The sequence below is a fragment of the Electrophorus electricus genome, chromosome 10, assembly GCF_013358815.1.
Source record: "Electrophorus electricus isolate fEleEle1 chromosome 10, fEleEle1.pri, whole genome shotgun sequence".
Lineage (NCBI taxonomy): Eukaryota > Metazoa > Chordata > Actinopteri > Gymnotiformes > Gymnotidae > Electrophorus > Electrophorus electricus.
Genome location: NC_049544.1, coordinates 2,110,001 through 2,125,000, shown reverse-complemented (window position 1 = coordinate 2,125,000; position 15,000 = coordinate 2,110,001). Strand labels below are relative to the sequence as shown.

At 46.7% G+C, this 15,000-nt stretch overlaps 1 protein-coding gene across 2 annotated transcripts in view; it reads left to right on the top strand.

Annotated features, from left to right (window-relative positions):
• dlgap1b (discs, large (Drosophila) homolog-associated protein 1b) overlaps positions 1–15,000 on the top strand; it is a 79,386-nt gene that overhangs the window by 44,398 nt on the left and 19,988 nt on the right. For both annotated transcript variants that reach the window (XM_035530718.1, XM_035530717.1), the window contains 2 exons: positions 4,318–4,498; positions 6,142–6,400. In XM_035530718.1, the coding sequence (XP_035386611.1) occupies positions 4,318–4,498; positions 6,142–6,400 (440 nt within the window). The remainder of the gene's footprint in view (positions 1–4,317; positions 4,499–6,141; positions 6,401–15,000) is intronic.

Sequence of the window (15,000 nt, the reverse complement as noted above, 5' to 3'; positions counted from 1 at the left end):
TTTCCTGTCAGGCCCCTGACCGTGTCATTCCGTCATGTGGGTGATTTGTAGACTCAGCCCTTCAGAAAATGACCACGTGCCCCTTCATAGTGAAAAGCACACAGATATTGCTCCAGCCCCGCCCTTAACTGGGCGGGACCAATTCCGAGAACTGTGGGGGGGCGTCATCGGTGCGTGCCAGAGACGTCCCTCCCGAGCCGCTGAGTGGACTTCTCAGGGACCATTCTCAGCGTCCTGCCGATCGTGGTGGATGAGCCAAAGCCTGCGTCTCTGCACTACAGATGTGCTTTACCCTGCGCCAGGTTCCTGTCTGCTCTGGGACAGGGTGACCCCTCTACTCTTTTTGGTTCCTGTAGTTTCCTCTAATCGTGCAGTAATCCTGTCACTGTGCGCCTCGCCCCCCACACGCACGTATACGTATCCCAGCATTCTTAAGAGACGTATCATTTCTTATGAAATTCCTTCGTGTTCTGACACATTCAGAGCGCTACAGTGAAATCCTTTTGCTCACACCCCTTATTAAATATTCAAAGCTACATGGTTATATCAGAGGAATGATTTATGCTTTTATGGTTTGTTTTGAATTGTTATAGTACCATACTATAGTACCACCTATAGTATAGTAACGTATAGGAACATGCTCATGGAATCTCATGTTCAGCGTCTGCTAGGTCTTATCAGGTTACTTCTGGTTTTTTTGGTTTATTTTTGAAGCAAGGTAAGGACATGTAGAGGGAAGCTAGGTATCTCCTCACACACACACACACACACATTCCACGTGGAAAGGACATCTTTTTGCTTATGATTATGAGTGCTTGTGGATTTATATAATGTGCAGTGCTGCCTCATTACTGATCTGCAGCGTGTACCACCTGGGGGCGACCGCTTTTATTAGCGCTCCAGCTGACCTTGACTCACCTCCCCTACCTGACCGCACCTGCCTCCGTTTTAAGCTTAAGTGAGCAGATAAGTAGGAGTAATCTGTTTTTCTAACAGAGAGCGTTCCTTTTCTTTAATATGGATGCTGGCATGAATCGCACAGTATGTGAGAGGAACGCAGTAATATCTGAACTCCCACTGGAAGCCAGTGGAACTATTCTAACTGGTCTGTGAAATACGCTCCTAACTGTAACCGTACTAACTGTAACCTTACTAACTTAACCATGCTAACTGTAACCATACTATTACGCTACTAACTGTAACCATACTCGCTGTAACCTTAATAACTGTAACCTTACTCGTCCATAACGCCTCGTAACAGAGTTGCTGTGAATCTACATTAGTGAGCCCATGCTGGTCCAGTCTCTCCCAGAGCAGAATTAGGTTCAGTCTGGTCTCGTCACATTTCATCTCTCTCCTCCTGTCTCTCTCTCCTCTTGTCTGTCTCACTGTGTCTCTCTCTCCTCCAGTCTCTCTCTCTGTCTTGTCTGTCTCCCCCTTGTCTCTCTCGCCCTGTCTCTCTCCTGTATCTGTTCCCATCTCCCCCATGTCTCTCTCCTCCTGTCTGTCTCCATCTCCCTTGCCCTGTCTCTCTCCCATCTTTCTCCCCGTCTCTCTCCCCTGTCTCTCTCCCTGTCTCCCTGTCTCTCCCCCTGTGTCTCTCCCCCTGTGTCTCTCCCTGTCTCTCTCTCCCCCTGTGTCTCTCCCTGTCTCTCTCTCCCCCGTCTCTCTCCCCGTCCATCTCTCCCCCTGTCTCTCTCCCCATCTCTCTCTCCCCGTCCTTCTCTCCCCGTCTCTCTCCCCGTCTCTCTCCCTGTCTCTCCCCGTCTCTCTCCCCGTCTCTCTCTCCCCCTGTCTCTCTCCTCGTCTTTCTCTCCCCGTCCTTCTCTCCCCGTCTCTCTCTCCCCCTGTCTCTCTCCCCGTCTCTCTCTCCCCGTCCTTCTCTCCCCGTCTCTCCCCCATCTCTCCCCATCTCTCTCCCTGTCTCTCCCCATCTCTCCCCATCTCTCCCCGTCTCTCTCTCCCCCTTTGTCTCTCCCTGTCTCTCCTCCCTGTCTCTCTCCCCGTCTCTCTCCCTGTCTCTCTCCCCATCTCTCTCCCCGTCCATCGCTCTCCCTGTCTCTCCCCCCTGTCTCTCCCCCTGTCTCTCTCCCTGTCTCTCTCCCCATCTCTCTCTCCCCGTCCATCTCTCCCCGTCTCTCTCCCTGTCTCTCTCTCTCCCCGTCTCTCTCCCTGTCTATCTCTCCCCCTGTGTCTCTCCCTGTCTCTCTCTCCCCTGTGTCTCTCCCTGTCTCTCCCCCTGTCTCTCTCCCCGTCCATCTCTCTCCCTGTCTCTCCACCGTCTCTATCCCTGTCTCTCCCTCTGTCTCTCCCCCTGTCTCTCTCCCTTTTTCTCTGCCCTCTTCATTCCTTACTCCACTGAATCATTTCTCCCTGCAGTAACTACACTCTATTTTAAGAGCCACATTCATAATTAAGATGTTACAGATATAAAAGGACAGAGTCAGTGTGTGTGTGTGTGTGTGTGTGTGTGTGTGTGTGTGTGTGTGTGTGTGTGTGTGTGTGTGTTTGTGTGTGTGTGTGTGTGTGTGTGTGCACAGTAATACGTTCAAATGTACTCCCCCAAATTCTTGTATGGTTGTTTCACAAACATACTGTGTTCATTGTTGTTGTATTCCATGGGAATCATGTTGTAAGGAAAGGTATGAATACGTAACCCGATACTACTACATACTAATATGTAACCTGATATTAGCCTTACTTATTCTGCAAGTTTTATGAATTAGTAATTGTGAAATTATGTTAATGACATGGTCTTACTGGATCATTTGAAGCGCATTACGTGGTCTAAGAGCAATGCAGTCCAGCAAACACACCCAGATCTGGAAACATTCAAAACCAAGATTAAGGGACAGTAACAGGCAAGCGTAAGAATGAGAGAGGTGCCACTCTGTCACTGCATGATGGACACACACACACACACACACACACACACACGGTATCTGAGATCTGAGGGTAGGGCTTGTATCAGGGAACACACAGTCCAAACCCGGGCTGAGCGGGTACCAGCTGCGATCCTGGAGCCATGTGAGACTCTGAGCATGAAGCTTAACCTCAGGTTTCTCAGGGCTACCTGGATATGACACACAGCCACCCTCGCCGCACACCATCTGAAATCAGGAATCAGGAACTGAGATCATCTGAAAACCACCTGCCTAATATTGTGTAGGTCCCCTCGCGCCTCACTCAGACAGAGGCATAGAGGCATACACTCCATCTAGTGCCAAGACATCAGCAGAAGCTCTTTTAAGTCTTGTAAGTTGTGAGGTGTCCTGTGAGGTCCTGTAAGTTGCGAGATGTCCTGTGAGATCCTGTAAGTTGCAAGGTGTCATGTGAGGTCCTGTAAGTTGCAAGGTGGGGCATCCATGGATCGGATTTGTTTTTCCGGCATATCCCACAAATGCTCAATCAGATCAAGATCTGGTGAATTTGGAGGCCAAGTCAACACCTTGAACTCTTTCTCATGTTCCTTGTACCATTGCTGAACATTTTTTGCAGTGCGGCAGGGTGCATTATCCTGCTGAAAGAGGCCACTGCCGTTAGGGAAAACCTTTGCCACTTGAAGTGGTGTACTTGGTCTGCAACAATGTTTAAGTGAGTGATGTTTGTCAAAGTAACATCCACACGAATGCTAGGACCCAAGGTTTCCTAGCAGAACACTACCCAGAGCGTCACACTGCCTCCTGGTACCACCTCTTCCCCAGATAAGTGATGCATACCGCACCTGGCCGTCCAAAGGATGTAAAAGAAAATATCACTCATCAGACAAGACCACCACCTTTTATTGCTCCTCAGTCCAGTTCTGCTACTCACATACCCACTGTAGGTGCTTTAAGCGATGGACTGGGGTCAGCTTAGGCACTCTTGCCAGTCTGTGGCTGTGGCCCCCTATGCAGCAAGCTGTGATGCACTGTGTGTTCTGACACTTTTCCATCATAGCCAGTATTAATCTTTTTCCAGCTATCTGTGGTACAGTAGCTCTTCTGTGAGACTGGACCAGTCGGGCTAACCTCTGCTCCCCACGCGCATCAGTGAGCCTAAGGCATCCTGGCTCACGTACGTCCCACCGTGTGACAGGTGCCACGGTAATGAGATCAATGATCTCTACAAGAAATTCACCTGCCCACGGTGCCAATGATGTGGCCAGTCGGCGTACCGCGCGTATCACTTTGAAACTCACGTTCATTCAGGATAGTCGACGGTGTTTCTCTACGTGTGCTGCTACTTCTACATTCAGAACATCCCTCTCTCTCTCTGTCTCTCTCTCTCTCTCTCTCTCTCTCTCTCTCTCTCTGTCTCTCTGTCTCTTTTCTCTAGGATCAGCACAGAGACCCACTCTCCCAAACTGCAGATTCGGAGCCACAGCTACCTGCGAGCGGTGAGTGAGGTGTCCATCAACCGCAGTTTGGACAGCCTGGACCCAGCAGGCCTTCTGGCTTCGCCCAAATTCCGCTCCCGAAACGAAAGCTACATGCGTGCCATGAGCACCATCAGCCAGGTTGGTCCTCCATGCCCTCCGCCCCCTCCGCCCCCCGACGGGTGGGGGCTTGCAGTGGGTCAGCGTCTGAGCGCGGCGCCCATCCGAGGGGGGCCTTCCTCCGTGTCTCCTCTCCCTCAAAGGGGTGCAGGGGGGAGGAAAAAAAGGCGGAGGAGCAGGCGTAGCCGGGCGGAGGCGCGACGCCAGCGCTGACAGCACACGCTGGCCTCGCTCCACCTGCCGAGACCAGCCCATCTGCTTCTGCGGACCTCTCTGGAGGTCTGAGCGTTCGGACGCCGTGACCCTGATCGGATCAGTAGAGCTCTGAGATGGCAGAGACGAGGGCATGTGAGATGTGGCGGCGGTGAGGGTTGTGCAGCTGTACAGGGTGCCAGGGACAATGAGACCGGAGAGAATGCTGGGAGATTATAGGTGAGTTTCCATTTGGCAGCAAATAGACAGCAGTTTAACCTTTTAGAGAATTGGCCCTCCTTTCAGGCTGAGCAAACACACAGCCTCTGGGTGTGTGTGTGTGTGTGTGTGTGTGTGTGGTATGCGATGAAATTACCAATGTTAACAGGTGAGGATAACAAAAGAAAAGAAACCAGTTTCACACCTGGTGCTTCTGCCCTGTTTGCAAAGACTTCCTGACTGGAAGTATTTACTGTGTGTGTGTGTGTGTGTGTGTGTGTGCGTGTGTGTGTGTGAGTGAATGTGTGAGTGCGTGTGTGTGTGTGTGTGTGTGTGAGAGAGAGAGAGAGAGAGAGAGAGAGGGAGTGTTTGCATGTTCCTGTGGGCATAATATTTACACATTTAACTACAGCCAGATAAGTTTGATCAGCGAGCCTTTCTGTGTGGAATCTCTGGAGTCTCTAGGTGTCCAGTCAAAACATCCAAAATCCCCAAATCCCAAATTCCCACTGTCAGTTTTCCTGCTTCCCAAAACTCACTACCCTTCTGTCTCGCAAGTAGCAATGTGCAAATCTCCAAGCACAGGTTCCCACCCTTACACTCTCTCAAAATCGCCCAATCACAAACCTGAAGCCTTTCTGAAATGCTCTTCTGAGCCTCCAATCACAGTGCGTGTTTTTGGATGAGGCCCCGCCTTCTCTCACCCGGGATTCTTTTCCTCCCCTCTGCACTGTCTGCCCTCCATACAGAGACTGTGATCTCATCTCATGCACTGTAAAAACATCCTTAAGAACTGAAGGATTGTAGTGACCTTTTTACAGCTCAGTAGGACTTACATGAGCGTCCTAAAAATGAATAACGTCAGAAACGTTGAGTGAACAGATGTAAACAGTTATACTGTACAGTTTGGTCCTTAATGTAGGGATTACAACATTTGTGAAAAAGTGTTGAGGTGTTACTATGATCAAAGCCTGTTAGTCTATTCTAATTTTGTCATATTTTCTTCACTTTAATAAGAGACATGATTGGGGGACATTCAAATAGGTGCTTCAGAAACCAAAACAAGACCAGTGGTATTTAATATCAGTCCCTGATTTCCGAATGTGTGTTTTATCATAAAAACCAAATCGTCTTCCCTTTCAAGTAAGAATGTCTAACTCTTTGTTAACTTAATACTTTGTTTAAACTAAAGCAAACAAAGCTAGACGGCGAAGTACTGCTGTAAAACTATGACTCGGTGTCTCCCCCTGCAGGTGAGCGAGGTTGAAGTGAACGGGAAGATCGAGGCCGTGTGTGAGAGCGTCTTCAGTGAGATGGAGTCCCAGGCTGTGAAAGCCCTGGACCTGCCTGTTTCCGGAAGCTTCCGCATGCGCAGCCACAGCTATGTGCGCGCCATCGAGAAGGGCTGCTCACACGACGAAGACAAGGAGGAGGAGGGTGGGCGTGTAGCACGGCAGACCATCTCACCACCCCGCACCACCACCACAGTCCGCACTATACAGAGCAGCACAGGTAAACCACATCCCAACTACAGCTGTAATACAGTCTGAGCTACAGGTAAACCACATCCCATACCGCTGTTAGAACTACAGCTGTAGTACAGTCTGAGCTACAGGTAAACCACATCCCATACCGCTGTTAGAACTACAGCTGTAGTACAGTCTGAGCTACAGCTAAACCACATCCCATACCGCTGTTAGAACTACAGCTGTAGTACAGTCTGAGCTACAGCTAAACCACATCCCATACCGCTGTTAGAACTACAGCTGTAGTACAGTCTGAGCTACAGGTAAACCACATCCCATACCGCTGTTAGAACTACAGCTGTAGTACAGTCTGAGCTACAGCTAAACCACATCCCATACCGCTGTTAGAACTACAGCTGTAATACAGTCTGAGCTACAGGTAAACCACATCCCATACCGCTGTTAGAACTACAGCTGTAGTACAGTCTGAGCTACAGCTAAACCACATCCCATACCGCTGTTAGAACTACAGCTGTAGTACAGTCTGAGCTACAGCTAAACCACATCCCATACCGCTGTTAGAACTACAGCTGTAGTACAGTCTGAGCTACAGGTAAACCACATCCCATACCGCTGTTAGAACTACAGCTGTAGTACAGTCTGAGCTACAGCTAAACCACATCCCATACCGCTGTTAGAACTACAGCTGTAGTACAGTCTGAGCTACAGGTAAACCACATCCCATACCGCTGTTAGAACTACAGCTGTAGTACAGTCTGAGCTACAGGTAAACCACATCCCATACCGCTGTTAGAACTACAGCTGTAGTACAGTCTGAGCTACAGGTAAACCACATCCCATACCGCTGTTAGAACTACAGCTGTAGTACAGTCTGAGCTACAGGTAAACCACATCCCATACCGCTGTTAGAACTACAGCTGTAGTACAGTCTGAGCTACAGCTAAACCACATCCCATACCGCTGTTAGAACTACAGCTGTAGTACAGTCTGAGCTACAGCTAAACCACATCCCATACCGCTGTTAGAACTACAGCTGTAGTACAGTCTGAGCTACAGGTAAACCACATCCCATACCGCTGTTAGAACTACAGCTGTAGTACAGTCTGAGCTACAGCTAAACCACATCCCATACCGCTGTTAGAACTACAGCTGTAGTACAGTCTGAGCTACAGCTAAACCACATCCCATACCGCTGTTAGAACTACAGCTGTAATACAGTCTGAGCTACAGGTAAACCACATCCCATACCGCTGTTAGAACTACAGCTGTAGTACAGTCTGAGCTACAGCTAAACCACATCCCATACCGCTGTTAGAACTACAGCTGTAGTACAGTCTGAGCTACAGCTAAACCACATCCCATACCGCTGTTAGAACTACAGCTGTAGTACAGTCTGAGCTACAGGTAAACCACATCCCATACCGCTGTTAGAACTACAGCTGTAGTACAGTCTGAGCTACAGCTAAACCACATCCCATACCGCTGTTAGAACTACAGCTGTAGTACAGTCTGAGCTACAGGTAAACCACATCCCATACCGCTGTTAGAACTACAGCTGTAGTACAGTCTGAGCTACAGCTAAACCACATCCCATACCGCTGTTAGAACTACAGCTGTAGTACAGTCTGAGCTACAGCTAAACCACATCCCATACCGCTGTTAGAACTACAGCTGTAGTACAGTCTGAGCTACAGCTAAACCACATCCCATACCGCTGTTAGAACTACAGCTGTAGTACAGTCTGAGCTACAGCTAAACCACATCCCATACCGCTGTTAGAACTACAGCTGTAGTACAGTCTGAGCTACAGGTAAACCACATCCCATACCGCTGTTAGAACTACAGCTGTAGTACAGTCTGAGCTACAGGTAAACCACATCCCATACCGCTGTTAGAACTACAGCTGTAGTACAGTCTGAGCTACAGCTAAACCACATCCCATACCGCTGTTAGAACTACAGCTGTAGTACAGTCTGAGCTACAGCTAAACCACATCCCATACCGCTGTTAGAACTACAGCTGTAGTACAGTCTGAGCTACAGGTAAACCACATCCCATACCGCTGTTAGAACTACAGCTGTAGTACAGTCTGAGCTACAGCTAAACCACATCCCATACCGCTGTTAGAACTACAGCTGTAGTACAGTCTGAGCTACAGCTAAACCACATCCCATACCGCTGTTAGAACTACAGCTGTAATACAGTCTGAGCTACAGGTAAACCACATCCCATACCGCTGTTAGAACTACAGCTGTAGTACAGTCTGAGCTACAGCTAAACCACATCCCATACCGCTGTTAGAACTACAGCTGTAGTACAGTCTGAGCTACAGCTAAACCACATCCCATACCGCTGTTAGAACTACAGCTGTAGTACAGTCTGAGCTACAGGTAAACCACATCCCATACCGCTGTTAGAACTACAGCTGTAGTACAGTCTGAGCTACAGCTAAACCACATCCCATACCGCTGTTAGAACTACAGCTGTAGTACAGTCTGAGCTACAGGTAAACCACATCCCATACCGCTGTTAGAACTACAGCTGTAGTACAGTCTGAGCTACAGGTAAACCACATCCCATACCGCTGTTAGAACTACAGCTGTAGTACAGTCTGAGCTACAGGTAAACCACATCCCATACCGCTGTTAGAACTACAGCTGTAGTACAGTCTGAGCTACAGGTAAACCACATCCCATACCGCTGTTAGAACTACAGCTGTAGTACAGTCTGAGCTACAGCTAAACCACATCCCATACCGCTGTTAGAACTACAGCTGTAGTACAGTCTGAGCTACAGCTAAACCACATCCCATACCGCTGTTAGAACTACAGCTGTAGTACAGTCTGAGCTACAGGTAAACCACATCCCATACCGCTGTTAGAACTACAGCTGTAGTACAGTCTGAGCTACAGGTAAACCACATCCCATACCGCTGTTAGAACTACAGCTGTAGTACAGTCTGAGCTACAGCTAAACCACATCCCATACCGCTGTTAGAACTACAGCTGTAGTACAGTCTGAGCTACAGGTAAACCACATCCCATACCGCTGTTAGAACTACAGCTGTAGTACAGTCTGAGCTACAGGTAAAGCACATCCCATACCGCTGTTAGAACTACAGCTGTAGTACAGTCTGAGCTACAGGTAAAGCACATCCCATACCGCTGTTAGAACTACAGCTGTAGTACAGTCTGAGCTACAGGTAAAGCACATCCCATACCGCTGTTAGAACTACAGCTGTAGTACAGTCTGAGCTACAGCTAAACCACATCCCATACCGCTGTTAGAACTACAGCTGTAGTACAGTCTGAGCTACAGGTAAACCACATCCCATACCGCTGTTAGAACTACAGCTGTAGTACAGTCTGAGCTACAGCTAAACCACATCCCATACCGCTGTTAGAACTACAGCTGTAGTACAGTCTGAGCTACAGGTAAACCACATCCCATACCGCTGTTAGAACTACAGCTGTAGTACAGTCTGAGCTACAGGTAAACCACATCCCATACCGCTGTTAGAACTACAGCTGTAGTACAGTCTGAGCTACAGGTAAACCACATCCCATACCGCTGTTAGAACTACAGCTGTAGTACAGTCTGAGCTACAGCTAAACCACATCCCATACCGCTGTTAGAACTACAGCTGTAGTACAGTCTGAGCTACAGCTAAACCACATCCCATACCGCTGTTAGAACTACAGCTGTAGTACAGTCTGAGCTACAGCTAAACCACATCCCATACCGCTGTTAGAACTACAGCTGTAGTACAGTCTGAGCTACAGCTAAACCACATCCCATACCGCTGTTAGAACTACAGCTGTAGTACAGTCTGAGCTACAGGTAAACCACATCCCATACCGCTGTTAGAACTACAGCTGTAGTACAGTCTGAGCTACAGGTAAACCACATCCCATACCGCTGTTAGAACTACAGCTGTAGTACAGTCTGAGCTACAGGTAAACCACATCCCATACCGCTGTTAGAACTACAGCTGTAGTACAGTCTGAGCTACAGCTAAACCACATCCCATACCGCTGTTAGAACTACAGCTGTAGTACAGTCTGAGCTACAGGTAAACCACATCCCATACCGCTGTTAGAACTACAGCTGTAGTACAGTCTGAGCTACAGGTAAACCACATCCCATACCGCTGTTAGAACTACAGCTGTAGTACAGTCCGAACTACAGCTAAACCACATCGCATACCGCTGCTAGAACTAGACCTGTAGTACAGTCCGAACTACAGGTAAACCACATCCCATACCGCTGTTAGAACTACAGCTGTAGTACAGTCCGAACTACAGCTAAACCACATCCCATACCGCTGTTAGAACTACAGCTGTAGTACAGTCCGAGCTACAGGTAAACCACATCCCATACCGCTGTTAGAACTACAGCTGTAGTACAGTCCGAGCTACAGGTAAACCACATCCCATACCGCTGTTAGAACTACAGCTGTAGTACAGTCTGAACTACAGGTAAACCACATCCCTTATCGTTGTTAGAACTACAGCTGTAATACAGTCTGAACTACAGGTAAAACACATCTCATACCACTGTTAGAACTACAGCTGTAATGCAGTCTGAACTATACAAAGTAGCACAGGTAAATTACATGCCATATTACATGCTGCTATTACTACAATCATATTGCAGTCACAACTATATAGTGTAACACAGTACAGTAGGCTACATTCTACACTAACTGTCAGAAATATACAGAGTAGTTCAGGTATTCACAAAATAATACTGTAGCTTGAACTATATAGAGTTATACTAAATACAACAGAGCTACAGCTGTGAACAGAGTAGTACAGTTATACTAAATTGAATACTATTGCTCTTACTGTTGTTACTGTACTTGCGCAACATAGGTAATAGCACAGGTAAGAACTTCACAGCTCCCATCATTCTCTCGGCATCCTCTGATGTGTGAACTACACGGAGGAACAGAGGTTATTGTGGTAAAGACCACAGCTGTTCAGACAGCATCTACCGTCATCAGGCATCTACCTCCAGCACTCATACTTCTCTCCACTATTAGAATGGTTGACTTCTCACGCAGTATCTCCCAATCAAGTGCACACACACACACACACACATGCAAACAAACAACCAGCGTACATACATACACAGGCGCGCACACACACACACACACACACACACACATGCAAACAAACAACCAGCATACATACATACACAGGCGCACACACACACACACACACACACACACACAACCAGCAGAAACACGTGCTGTAACGTGCGAGAAACTGGCAGATGCTTGCAGATAAGATGGGAAGTGTCTTTCCTGAACACACTGTGATCCAAACATGCAGTCAGAAAACAGGCAGTAGTCAAAAAGTAATCAAAAGTACAAAGGGGCAATTACAAAGTCAGTAGACGAGGTAGAAGAGGGTCAGAATGGGGTGAAACGGGGTTATAAACCTGAAAGAAGTTGAGAAAACATGAGAAAACCCGCTTTGTACTCTTGGAGCAAACCATGTCAATACTTCGCAATGTAAAGAGGTGTGGCTTTAGTACACTGAGCTGATACTGATAACTGGTGAGCATCAGAAGGCCAGAAAGCACAATGGAGGCAGCTGATTCGATGAGACAGGGGATGTGATCTCCAAATGTTGAACATGAGTGATGAGAATTAGAGTTCTGATGTGCAGAGCTGGAGAGTGGCATGACGTGCACGTCCACACACACAACACACACACAGTGTCATGTAATTGCAGAAATTTGCATTATAATTTTTTATTTCACTATATTATTATGCTCACTATCAGTTAGTCATAGCAATTTACCAAACATTGGGAGGTGATATTAAAAAGGCATATAGCAAGAGAGCTATTCACATAGCATAGTTCTGTAAGAGGTAAGCTAAGAGTTCTGTAACTAAGGTACAGTTCTAAGAGTTCTGTAACTGAGGTACAGTTCTAAGAGTTCTGTAACTGAGGTACAATTCTAAGAGTTCTGTAACTGAGGTACAATTCTAAGAGTTCTGTAACTGAAGTACAGTTCTAAGAGTTCTGTAACTGAGGTACAGTTCTGAGAGTTCTGTAACTGAGGTACAGTTCTAAGAGTTCTGTAACTGAAGTACAGTTCTAAGAGTTCTGTAACTGAGGTACAGTTCTGAGAGTTCTGTAACTGAGGTACAGTTCTAAGAGTTCTGTAACTGAAGTACAGTTCTAAGAGTTCTGTAACTGAGGTACAATTCTAAGAGTTCTGTAACTGAAGTACAGTTCTAAGCATTCTGTAACTGAGGTACAGTTCTGAGAGTTCTGTAACTGAGGTACAGTTCTAAGAGTTCTGTAACTGAAGTACAGTTCTAAGAGTTCTGTAACTGAGGTACAGTTCTAAGAGTTCTGTAACTGAAGTAGTTCTAAGAGTTCTGTAACTGAGGTACAGTTCTGAGAGTTCTGTAACTGAAGTACAGCTCTAAGAGTTCTGTAATTGAGGTACAGTTCTAAGAGTTCTGTAACTGAAGTACAGTTCTAAGAGTTCTGTAACTGAGGTACAGTTCTAAGAGTTCTGTAACTAAGGTACAGTTCTAAGCTAGCTACTTACATAATAGCTCTAAGCAAAAGTAATTTTGTGCATGTCTAAGATAAAATGCAAATGTTTAAAATCTCAGAGAGAGACAGACATTAAGAGAGGAGAGAGATGGAGAGAGAAACAGAGAGTGACAAAAGAGAAGAGAGAGAGAGAAAGAGAATAAATGAGAGAATGCAGAACATCTTAAAGACATTGCTTCATCGATAATGCAAGCACAGTGCGTTAGTGCAGAATGTGCATACGCCGTGTTTGGGATGTGAAGGGAATATGGTGCTAATGTTTGTGCCCTTTGGGGAGTGTTCAGTGTCCCGGCATTGGCTGGTCACACGCTCACCTTCCCAAACCCTCACCTGGGCTGTGAGTCCTTCCTCCGGAGCTCGGCTATGTTTCAGAAGAGCTTGCACGTGCCACGTGTGGTAAACGTTTCTGGATGACTGATACTCAGGGTGAAGTGTAGCACTGCGGGACATTTTGAGTGACTCACCCCTAGAGCCAATCAATGTACGGCACAGAGGTTCGCCTGCACGTGGGGTTCTTTTGTACGGGAGGACAGAGAGATACAGGGAGGGACGCACTTCTATCTTTGTCTACTTCCAGCGTCCACACACCTTCCTTTTCTCGCTTTCTAAAAACGTAATGGTTCCTTAGTTCTGTTTTTGCATAATAAGTGTCACATGCAGTGTAACGACAGCACTTGATAACATTTGGCTGGTGTTTGTATCACGTCGTCGTCCAGTCAGGGCTGGTTTGTGTTAACGGTTTTTGTGCTGTCATGCCATGTTCCTCGGGGTTCAGCTGTCAAAGACAGTGAAATCCTGAAAGAATACATTTGTTATTTGCTGTTACGTGGTCCAGACATCCTGCAAAAAGGGGAGTAGATCTTGTAAAGGAGATTGTGTGTTTGTATGCAATTTTTTTGAACTGCTTCTCTGTTTCTGGATACCATCTGTCATTTTCTTGCGTGGAAAGCAGTACATCAGTCAGGCCTCACTGCAGACTCAGCACTCTGCTCCCCAACACACACACACACACACCACATGCAGTTTGATGTATACTTTTATTTACAAGTGCTTGAACCATCCCTGCATGTCTGGTTTTGTGCACCTTTAAATGATTTATAGTGGATCTTAGAGCCAAACAGGTGCTGTGTGGCATATCAGTCATTTCATGCTTAAAGCATCTCCCCCCCACACACACACGAGTCCCCTCTCACCTACCCTGCATACACAGTTATTTGATTAGCAGATCTGCTGTTGACACACCAGAAATCCAGTGGATTTAGAAGTCATTGCAATAAGACTTGGGTAGTCTGATTCCTGTGATGTAATATCCTTTCTTTAAGCATCCATCTGTCACCGTTATTTGCAAATATCTTTGAGAGATATTTATTACTGTACTGATGCCAAAGACAAAAGTAAAGACTAAAACCACATGATCAAACAATCAGCTTAATAGCTTTACTATGTGCATTCAGACAATGAACTAGTGCAAACTAAAAATAATCTGTTGGCTTTAGAAGTTCTATAATATAGTGGTTGGCATCCAGATCTTGCTATACGTTAAATGGGACAATAATATTGTTAGGATCAGAAAACTGGGTAATCCTCTATTAAAGTACATTACGTTGCGCTGCAGACGTAGTTATAGCAGGCAATGGATGTCAGCTTTTCCTTGTACCTCATAAACCTCAGGGAAACTAAGGCAGTTGTGGACACAACTTTGAACTGGGCAGTGTGACTAGGGTTAGTGAAGACTGCGTGAAAGGGCAGAGTGATAGATGCCAGTAACCCAACTGAGTCCTGCATTTACAACATGGTCCATATAATCATCAGTGATAGTGTTGATGGTCTAGTAATTACTGAAGAGAACTGAGGTCTAATGCAAGATAGCAGATGAGCATTAAAGCTTAAAGCATCAACATATATATTCATCTGTCAAATGAGACCAGCTCCAGGAAGATGGAAAAAGACATCACTGGTCATTGCATTCTGGATGTGTGTGTGTGTGTGTGTGTGTGTGTGTGTGTGTGTGTGCGTGTGCGTGCGTGTGTGTGTGAGCATGCAC